Raw genomic sequence first — 10,940 nt, 5'->3', positions numbered from 1 at the left:
AGCGTTTCACAGCCTGTCCTGTATGACAGTGGGGTGAGATCGGGCCCAGGGCCTTGCAGATGCTGTACAAAGTCTCGACCACGGAGCTGCCTCCCAGATGCTTTTCATTTTTTGTAAGATAAGTTCTTAGTGAATTGCCCAGGCTAGCCTCGAATTTACTTTGTACTCTAAGCCAGCCTTGAACTTGTGATCAACAGTTCTGCCTCAGTCTCCTGAGTAGCTGGGATTGGCTTCTTCGAGTGATTCAATTGTGAGCTACGTGACAAGTTCTGTATGAGTTGCCTGAACGTGCTTAGACATGATCTGTCTGTCTTAGACTGAAATAATAAAAAATGTCGTGGAGAATTCAAGTGAGCAGCTCAAGAGTGTATTATCAGTAAACAGTGCCCGCAAATCTGGCAAGACCAATCTGTAAGCCAGTAGGGAGGAGAGGGAGACAGAGACACAGAGCAAGGGGAGGTGCTTTTATTTTCTTCAAACAGGACAATCAGGAGAGCTTTGTGAAAGAGACTAAATTTAATACACAAGATAGGCCACTAAAGATGGCCAAACTAAAGAGAATGCCTTCTTTCATTTCATCCATTTTCATTATTTACATGCCATCATTTGCATTTCTAGTTCCATAAACACAAAGGAGACAAATTTCTACTGATGAAAACAGAACAGTAAATGGACGCTATGTTGTGCATACTCAGAAGCCTTTAACATATGGAGAGTAGATCCAAGGCAAGAAATTCCATTTCCAGTGTTTCCAAGGAGAGTGCATGCATCTTTTCCCCAAGCTTAGTCACACGGTTCATAAGAGACGACTAATCTATAAAACGATTGGTAAATGTACCGATTCTTGGTGCAGATGAATCCTCCACTTCTGAAGACTTGGTATTTGCTCCGATTTAGGTCTCCAATACAAACCCATTGATGTCTGGAGTTCTTGGTGGAAACGCACCACTTGGAATGGTCAGAGGAAGAAGGGAAGTAAAATTGGTCAGGTGTCTTAAGTTTCTTGATGTTGTAGACATGGTAAGGAAGGGAACAGTTTGAAGGAAGTGCGTATGCCTTCCACTGCCAGGTGTTTGCCAGTAAATGTGTCTTCAAGTGTTGAGCCATCCAGGCTGCAAAGATATCTAGAGGCCAGGAGGAGAGAAACCGTGAACGAGATCAGCCAGGTCATCCCTGAAAAGACCCTAGGGAGTGGAGGCCTCTGTTCACCCTTGCTAGGGAGTGGAAGCCTCCATTCACCCTTGCTCTGGGCTTCTGGCAACAGTAACAGCATGACCACATTATAAACATAGTGGATGGGGAAAATAGTTTCTAAATCTTAAAGCAACGATCACACAAAAGTTCTTATTGTCATACTGTAGAGATGTTAGAGTCTGCAAATGCCTTCTCTCCCACATGAAGAAAAGACTTCTGCTGAAAATAATAAGGCTGGAGAACTAGAGGCAATTTCAAGGATTTTTATAAGCCATACTATTACAATTGAATTGTTTTGAAGTCAGTGGGAGAATTTTTAGAAAAATGTTAGTTTAGGACAAAGAGAAACATATGGTCAAAAATATCAGTTGACAGGAAATGTCCAGGATGAACCTGGAGGGTGGATTTCAGAGAGTGTAGGAAACATCAGATTTTTCACAACGACTGTGGCAAAACCATTGGTGTGGATTATGGTGGAGGGGGAGCTAGAGAGGATATGAGAGACCTGAAAGCTACCAAGGACCTGAGACTGGATGGATTTGGTGGTTTGTTGGAAGAATGGGAAAGAGGAAGACTGGAATGTCTTGGAGACGGTGAAGAACATGAAAGAAAGAGTGGGTATATGGGGGATGACCTCGAGGTCAATCTGGCACATTGCATTTGGTCTAGCTCTACCAGCTCCAAGTGGAAACAGCCCATTCGTGGTTGGATACATCCGTTAATGTAGAAGTCTGGGGCAGAAATCCCAGCCTTGGAAATCATCTAAGGGCTTTCTGGAATTATGTACACAGAGCCATATAAGGAAGGGTAGAAAACCATATAGCAATCTCATCTCCTAAGGAGGTGGGTCTGGCACAAGGGACTTCAATACATCAGAAGGAAGGCCAAGAGAATATGCTCCCAAAATCAGTGAAGGAGAGCTTTCGTGAAGGGAAGGTTTTCATCAGTGCCACGGCCGGCAATGCCTTCTTCTGTCCCGTTAGTTTCTGTATCTCTAGTGTCTGACATAGGGTGTAGATATTCAGTAAATTCCCTGTAATGTATAAAAGAAGGAAGAAAGCAAAGAGGATGGCAGGCCACAAACATTTGTGACTGTGAGAGATTGTTTATAGACAGAAGCAGACTCACAGTGAAGAGAATCAAGCGGCTGAAGGCTCAGGGGTTGTTCCAAAAGAAATTTGGGTGGAGAAGTGGAAGCCAGAGAGACAGGCAGTTTAGACTTGAGGAATGCTTTTAAATAGACCCGTGTTCTACAAAGAAAGAACCTGTGAGGGTGAGAGGTTTGAAAGACAAAACAGATCCAGTAGAAAAAAACTCAAGGTATTTTGAGGCTAGAGTGGGTTACAGAGAGTGATGGTGGCTGCTGGAATATATACAAACCCAGGTACAAAAGCATAAAGATAGCTAAGCGTGAGGGGGGTACCGAACTTAAGTGATTGCTCCCTTATGGTCTTCATTCTCACCATGAGAGAGAGGAAAGGGTTGTTTAAAGGGTTTGAGAACAAGGAGGGCTCAGAGCAACTGTCCAGCGGATCCCGGAAACAGCCATGGCTCTATGCCCAGCAGAGACAGTTTCTAGAGGCCCAGCTGTGTGTGTATGGAGGACTTCCGTGGGTGAGCCAGCAACGGTTGCCAGTCCTACAGGACATGGAAATGCAGGAGCTGATGCCTGGTGTCCTTTTTCCTTCTCAAGCTTTCCCTCTTTCCCACTCTATCCACAAATAACCAGTGCTTTCTCTAAGCAAGCCACACAATTCCTACTAACATGTGGATAGCCTTTCATACCATCAGAATAAGAACTGGATTTCGCAAAATGGAGGAAGTTCAGTCCCTGGGCTGATTGGAGCTTGGTGAGCTGCCGGCCATGGATCTTAGAGGAGCTGGACTTGGCGCACAGCTGGGGCATGTGGATGAGCTCCCTGTGGAAGGTGTTTGGGATGGAGCAGCTGCGGATGTTTGGCTGGTAGATCAAGAGTTGGGAATCTAAACCAGGAGACAGCAAAGAAAAGTTGAGAACTTAAGCACAAATGAAAATACTTACTGATATTATGGATTTTTATGAGGATTAAAATACAGACACAGAAAATTCCCCAAATGTGGGTACTTCTCCCTACTCTTTTAGAGCAACGACCCTCAAATGTCTTGTGGTTAAAGTAATTGAAGCCTATTGAACATACCTACTCTCCATACATTTTTTGTGGTTTTATGTATCCTTTTAATCTTTTGGGGGGGTGGGGTGCATAATGTTATAAGCATGTGTGTATCTGTGATGTGTGTGCATATATGCACGTGCCTGCCATGGCACGTATGTGGTGGTCGGAGGACAACCTCGGGTGTCACTCCTTGAGTTCTAACTTGTTCATTCTTACATAGCCCTGCCTTGGAGGTCCCATGCTTTCTTTCTGTCCATGTGGGCATATATAAAAGTAAAGAACTCCTAGTACCGAACATCCAGCTTGAGGAATAATGAGCTTGTTGTCCATCTCATCTCTGTAGTGTTCAGCACTCTAACGTGACTTCAGCTACTTAGATGAGGGACGCATTGGCTATTCTTGATTGCCAGCCTGACTACATCTAGAATTAACGAGAACCCAAGTGGCTGGTGTACACCTGTGAGGGTTTTTCTTAACAAAGTCATCTGAAGTGGGAACACCCACCTTTAATTTGAATCTTTTGAGGCGGGGGTGGGGGGTGGGGGGTGGGGTGGGGGTGGGGGTGGGGGGAGGCGGCTCGGGGAGGGGGAGGGACGACCCACCTTTGATCTGGGCCACACCTTCTGGTGGCGGCCTGCGTAAAGGACGTAAAAGCTTTTGCTCTTTGCCTGCTTGCTTTCACTCTCAGTGTCAAGTTCAATCTTTTACTGAAATTAGACGCTAACTTCTTTGGGGTCCAGCCATACCCTGAAGGCCAACTAAGACATCCAGTCTGGTGGGCTGAACAACTGCTGGATTCTTGGACTTTCCGTTGGTAGACAACCAATGATGGACTAGCTATAAGTCACGTTCTTAAATCTCATGTATGTATATATTCATGCTATCACTTCTGTTCCTCTAGAGCTAGGCCAGTGGTTCTCAACCCTTGGATCGCAAACCCTTTGGGGTCAAGTGACCCTTTCACAGGGGTTGCATACCAGGTATCCTGCATACCAGATTCTGACATTACTATTCATAACAGTAGCAAAATTACAGTTATGAAGTAGCAATAAAAATAAATTTTATGGTTGGAGTCACCACAACATGAAGAACTGTATTAAAGGGTCATAGCATTAAGAAGGTTAAGACATTGGTCTAAGGTTTAAGGTGAAAGTTGGATGAGGAACATTTCCTAAGCTTCCTGTACCTGAAGATAAAACACACTACGTCTTTTCTTACTTCCACACCATAGTTTGAAGTATTTTGGGCTATTTGAGCATGAGATCTTAGAAGACATTTATCTGCTGCTGAGGTGGCATGTTGGCCGTATGGAGGCAACATTCGGTCTGAAGAAATTTTCAAAAAACTAACATTGAGTCTATGTTTTAAAACAAGGGTTTGTCTCTTACACACACACACACACACACACACACACACACACACGCATGCACGCACGCACGCACGCACGCACGCACACAGGCATCTTGTGTTTCTCTATATTTATGATGGTATTGAGGCCTCTGACGACATCCAAGGGAAAGCCACCACCCAAGTTTGTCACTGTCTCCAGTGCTCATGTAACATCTGTCTGCCTCATCCATTTTTTTTTTTTGTGAAATTTTTGCCCCTGGCCGAGTTCAGCAATGTCATCTGCAGGCCAGGAACTGAGGCTAGGTAAGGGATCCTGCCAGGGTCGCACCACAGCAGAGACGGTGGGAGAACCTGGGCACCAGAAGATCTACGAATCGGTTACCGGACAAAGTGGTGCCCTTGTTTATATGGCTTCCACTTCCTTCTTCACCACACTGCCCCCTTCAGGTACGCGCCAGCGTTACCTATTGCTTTGAACTGGCTGTATTTGAAAGTTATGCAGATGCCGCTTTGTCCGTTCTTCCTCCCCGAGGATGGGTAGATAAAGCCGTCTTCGGGAACCGGAGAGAACCCAGGAACAGAATGAATCAGCCAGAACCCCTGGACTCTGTTCCATACCAGTAGACCTACCAAAGAAAGACACGCTTGATTTGGAAAAGCTAAAAAATCAGATCTCCTCTCAAAATACATTTTGGAACTGTAGTATTGAGCCTACTTGCACTTTAGGCTAATGTTTTCTTAGGATCTTGAGAATTATCGACTCAGTTTTTAAGGATTTCAGTAACAACTCAGGTACACCTCATGGTGCCCCCTAACTGAAAAGGGGAACCAAGAAAGACACGTTGTGAAGAGGGAGGAGTAATCCCATGTTGAAACTAGTTGGGAGAGTTTGCTAAACTGAATCTGACCCTGTTAAATATACAGTCACCTAGCAAGCTCCAGCTGGAGTCTTTCTGCTGAGTCCTAGGTTATCTTCAAAGGGCTGCTAGAAGCCAGTTGAAAGGGACAGAGCAAACAGGGGGTGGGGTGCTGGCAGCACTTGGTTATAAGAGGCAGCTGCTCACTGGTTGTAGAAGGCTCTCTACAGAGCTCATTTAAAAGAGACAAAAACAGGTAAGTATGCAAAACAACAACAACAACAACAACAAAAAACCCAAACGAAACAACAACAACAAAAGAAACCATCCTTGTTGAGAATGCTTTTATAAAAAAATATTCTCAGGAGCCTACTAAAATATAAGTCACAAAGGCGGGTTGTGACATGGCAGAAAGTCCCTTGTCTAAAACACTTTCCATGTTTATAGACATATAGCGGGCTCCCCAGAGCTCCAGGCTACATATGAATATGCCAGGAAATCCACTCAAATGCCTGACTTGCTTTTTCAAAGAGTTCCCCTTGAGAAAGTGTGCTGTGGTGGAAACTGTTGGAGATTCTGTTGTCTAACAGGATTCACGACCTTGGTATCCCAACCTCCTGGGTGTTAGTGTACCTGTGGATCAAATGAAGGCCCAACTTCACATTAAACTCTCTTTTGTTTCCCCAAATCCTTTTTGCAAATAACAGGTCAGGAAAAAAAGGGGGGTCAGAGTCCACTGGAGGTGAGGATGGAAAATGTGGCATGTTGGAACACTGGACAAAACGTGCTGGAGTGTATCCCCACAAACGGATTTCATATCGGTGCCCTTGGTATGCACCTGTCTGGTGATTGGAAGGGACATATGTATATCTCACGAGGGTGGCCTTCACCATTTGTCACATTGTGTCTTCATGTCTGCCCAGTAGAAAGGATACCTGTGTGTGTGTGTGTGTGTGTGTGTGTGTGTGTGTGCTGTCCAAATAGGGCTGTGCACTGATAGGGATCTACAGAGTGTGCTAAAGTGTGTGTGTGTGTGTGTGTGTGTGTGTGTGTGCTGTCCAAATAGGGCTGTGCACTGATAGGGATCTACAGAGTGTGCTAAAGTGTGTGTGTGTGTGTGTGTGTGTGTGTGTGTTGTCCAAATAGGGCTGTGCACTGATAGGGATCTACAGAGTGTGCTAAAGTGTGTGTGTGTGTGTGTGTGTGTGTGTGTGTGTGGGGACAGAGTAAGTTGTATGCTTGCATGTGTAAGGAGGTTATGCAACCCCATTGGATAGGGCTTTGCTCTGGGACTTTTACCAGTGGTGACAGACACTGCCCCATGCCTCTGCTCTGAGCCCCCAGCAGTTGCCCTCAACAGGGTTCTGCTCCGCTGTGCTCCTGGAGGACACGGCTCCCTGCTCTTCTGTCTTCACAGTGGTTTCCTCTCTCCCCACTGCTCCTCCCTGGCTTTGCAGGCATCCCCCGAGCTACATCAGGATGAGGCGGGAAACCATGCTGTTTGTTAGAGAGCAGTCATTCTTGAACAGAGAAAAGGACCAGTACTCAGGAACCCTGTGGCTATGGCCACAGATTTTCACATTTTACCATCCCCTTGTGACCCAAGTCTTCCTCCTACCCAGGCAGGAGCAGCATCCTTCTCTCTGTGTCCCCCATCATCCAGCATCTGGGTGGTTCCCAGGGGGCAACTCTTCACTAGATGCTGCTGGTGACTTTACCGGAGCTTACAGGTGCCAAACCATCCTGCCCTGGACAGTCAAGAGAGCTGGGGACTCTGGGCTACTGACACTGTGGGAGACATGCTCTGAAGTCTGTCGGGAGAACAGCCCTTGACACCCATGCTGAGGAACCATCCTCTCCTTCTGTGGCTATACTTTCTTCTGCCAGGCCTCGGCACCCTGGGTCCAGGTCTTTCCAGACTGGGAGGGATCACCCTCAGGCTTCTCTCTGCAGAGGGCTGGGCAGTGTGTAGGGCTGTTGCTTGGTGAGAAAAGCAGCCAGAAGAGTGGGTGTATTGTCAAAGCCTTATGCGACTTCTTTTGTCTGTCTGTCATACAATTATTTTGTAAAGTGTTACATAGAAATCATATCTCAGTGAGTCATGATAAGTCATGGAAACAAAAGCTGTCTTTGTAATGTGGATTATGAGAATTCGATAAAAGGCTTAAGAAAATGTTGCTTCCCAGTAGGAAAGGGAGCCAAGAACCACTGACTCACCTTTGGTGTGTCCATACTTTCTGTTGTAATTCTGAGACTCAGGGATCCCGTCGTTGTATATTAGATAGGCTGTGTCATTGCGCTGCAGGAATACATAAGAGTTACAATGGCACAAATCTTCCATTTTCTACTCTCACTATTTCTATTGGCTACACAGCCTACAGCACAGAACTTTCATTAGTACACACAGAAATTACCCACTGACACTCTGGTACAGTGCGGGGCAGGCTGTTGGGATCTCATTTCCTCTGCCGGTGTCTGCTGGCTTCACATAACTGTGTACTCAGTCCAGATTCTTCATTACTCACTCTCTGCCCTGTCTCACACAGAAGGGGTCCCCCTACCCCAAATCATTTCTCAGAGCCACACTGACGTTTTCCTCCTATTTCTTCTGGCGAGATTCTCCAAAGAGGTTATTTATCCTCTAAGTCAGAGGAAAGCCATTCTTTGTCTGAGCATTTCTTTGTCACGTTTTGGGAACATCTTACATCTGTTCCATCCCATCTGTGTCATGATGCCACGACTTTTATTGAAACTAATGATGTTGATATTGAAAAAAAAACCTAGTGGCATAATAAAAGCAACAAGGACACCTCAATTCCTTAAAGGAAAAAAAATAACCCCTATCCTTTCCTCAGACAGAAAAGTCGATAATAGATCTCTTGAAGTTAATTACTTGAGGCAATCCAAAAACACTTAAAATGTGCAGTATAGTTTTGGCTACTCTGTATTGGCATTCCCAATGTAAGCTGTTTCCTTAGCCTTGGGTTTTTGTTTCTTTGTTTGTTTGTATACACAATTACAGCAGCTACAGAATGGCAATGCCTGTCCTTCCTGAGAGCTCTGGTTACTGTGAGCTGGCATTGGCTGTGGTAACAAGGCCTTATGTTTGCCTTCCATGTGCCATGCAGAAGAATGACTTATCGAGGATATTTATTCTTGCAATAGATGCTTTATTACCTCCAGGAGTGTAATAGACTGATGGGGAAGTCCTTCTGTGTATACGTTGTCCTATTAGTTGATAAATAAAGCACTGTTGGCCAGTAGGGAAACAAGATAGGTGTTACTAGGAGTTGAGGAGGATTCTGGGAAATGCAGTCAAGAATAGAAAGTCGCCAAGTGATCCCGGGAGGAGAGGGTGCAAGTCTGGTGTTCTGGGTAAGATAAGACCATATATATATATATATACATATATATATTAGTAATTATGGGTTAATAATTAAGTCAGAGCTAGCTATTAAGAAACCATAACAAATGTCCAACAGCTTCATGATTCATATAGTGTCTCGTGTGTTATTTGGGGGCTGAGACAGCAGTGGGACCCAGGCAGTTGGCGGGAAAGAATCTTGTTACAATAGACAGCTATGATTAAATTGTTTGCAGCCTTGGTGGGAAAAGAGTGGAAAAGATCATAGGACAGACAGGATAGACCTGGTGGCATATACCTGTAATTATAGCATTAAGGAGATGAGGCAGGTGCATCATGAGTTTGAGACTAGCTGACTGGCCTGGGCTACACAGGGAGGCCCCTTCTCTAGGATGTGCGTGTGTCTACGTGGGTGCATTGGACTGAGCGGTGCATGCGAAGACAGAAGTCGATACTGGGTGTCTTCCCTTACTTCTCCGTCTTTGCTTTGAGATAGATTCTGGACCCGGAGGTCACAGGTTCCGCTAAGCTGGCTGTCATCAAATCCTAGAGATCTGCTTGTCTCCACCTTCTGTGCTGGCTGTAGGCATTCACCACATCCGGCTTTGAGGGCCGCTGGCTCTGTCTCCATATGCTAAGTGCTGTCTTGATTATCGGATTTTGAATTGAGGGGATTATTCTCCTCTGATCCTGGTCTAGCAGGAGACGTAGTTAGGCAAGAATAAGCCGCTGCAATGTGATTTGAGTTTTAAGAAATGTGGAGAGTCCCTATTTGCAAAAGTAAAAGTGTAGGAACAATCCCAAGTGTAACCAGGCCTTTGGACATTTGTGATACAAAATTAGCTGGTCTGATCACACATCCCACTCTCAGTTAGAAGATCAATACCGGGTCAAAGGGTAGAGAAGACAGTTCTCCGTCACCGGGGGCAGATAGTTCTGTCTTCCAAAGAACACCCAGTCACACCCACGTGGCATTTGCTCTGGTGCTTTCTTCTTCTGCATTCATCAGACACAGAACCAGCCCCTTTCCTGACACGTTCCTTTCTAGAACCAAGCTCTGAAAGCACTGTGCGTGCGAGGCTCGACAGTGAAGGCTTTTACATCATCGTTTGCTATGCTTTACCCCAACTTCCCATTTATTTCTCACACACTCTTTAATTCCTTTAGTTTTAGAATGAGAGTGGACAAGAATTTATTCTGAAATCCAGACAAGCCTGTAAGTCACTTATCTATCCCAGGCTGGTCTTGAACTCATGATGACCCTCCTGCCTCAGTGATCCCCCTGAATGTTAGGATTATAGGTGTAAGCCACACCTGACCCTTCTCCCTGTGTTTGTTCTGCTAAGCAGGTGTCATGCCTTCTCTCTCCTAGGCACTTACTGGGCTGCCTTTCATTTCCCTAGCTCATTACTATCAATCTGCCAATCTAAAAGTCAAATGCTATCTACTCAAAGTAAGGTGAATGGCAGTGGCTTGACTGTGTTATCTTTTCATCTTCTCTGTTCCAGGTGTCCCTGGGATGGAGAGGAGAACAATGTAGGGGCTTATTTTCTCACTAATGGGTTCTGCTCCAGGTTCCTATCGCCTTGGGAAGCAGAAGCGTTCAGTCAGTTTTCATTTTACATAATAACCTGGTTATTTAAAACAGGGATGCTGTTGAATCAAATAACTTCAAGAAAAGCACGGTAACAGTGCTTGGCACACCACAAGTACTCAAACAGCCTACAGAGCCATTTTAACTGTGTGATTTACCTTCAAGGTTGCTTTTAATGGCAGGTGACTAAAACAAGCCACCCTCCCCCTCTTCACCACCACACACAAAGTGACAGCTCCTGGGTGAATGTTCAGGTAGACTTGTGTGGTGGTACTAGAAGCTAAAGCAGTCTTGTGGTGAGAATTAAATTACTTAATAGGTGAAAAGCCCAGCAAAGAACTTACCATAGAATAGAAGCAATCATTTTGAACGCACCCATAACTTATTGTCAGGGAATGCATTCATGGAGATTCCCGTTACTGCTTGGT

The 10,940-nt window shown here is 45.2% G+C and overlaps 1 protein-coding gene across 1 annotated transcript in view; it reads right to left on the bottom strand.

The window, feature by feature from the left end:
• Positions 1-449: 449 nt before the first annotated feature.
• The window catches only part of Dnase2b (deoxyribonuclease 2 beta), a 34,585-nt gene continuing 24,094 nt past the window's right edge, over positions 450-10,940 (bottom strand). Inside the window, exons 4-7 of the mRNA XM_040751626.1 lie at positions 7,772-7,853; positions 5,162-5,323; positions 2,980-3,177; positions 450-1,124 (exon numbers count right to left, since the gene is read on the bottom strand). Coding sequence (XP_040607560.1) covers positions 784-1,124; positions 2,980-3,177; positions 5,162-5,323; positions 7,772-7,853 — 783 coding nt within the window. The 3' untranslated portion in view covers positions 450-783. The remainder of the gene's footprint in view (positions 1,125-2,979; positions 3,178-5,161; positions 5,324-7,771; positions 7,854-10,940) is intronic.

Source organism: Mesocricetus auratus, unplaced genomic scaffold, assembly GCF_017639785.1.
Source record: "Mesocricetus auratus isolate SY011 unplaced genomic scaffold, BCM_Maur_2.0 Super-Scaffold_100009, whole genome shotgun sequence".
In the NCBI taxonomy this organism is placed as follows: domain Eukaryota; kingdom Metazoa; phylum Chordata; class Mammalia; order Rodentia; family Cricetidae; genus Mesocricetus; species Mesocricetus auratus.
The sequence above is the reverse complement of the archived record's forward strand: the minus strand, read 5'-3'. Positions and strand labels throughout refer to the sequence as shown.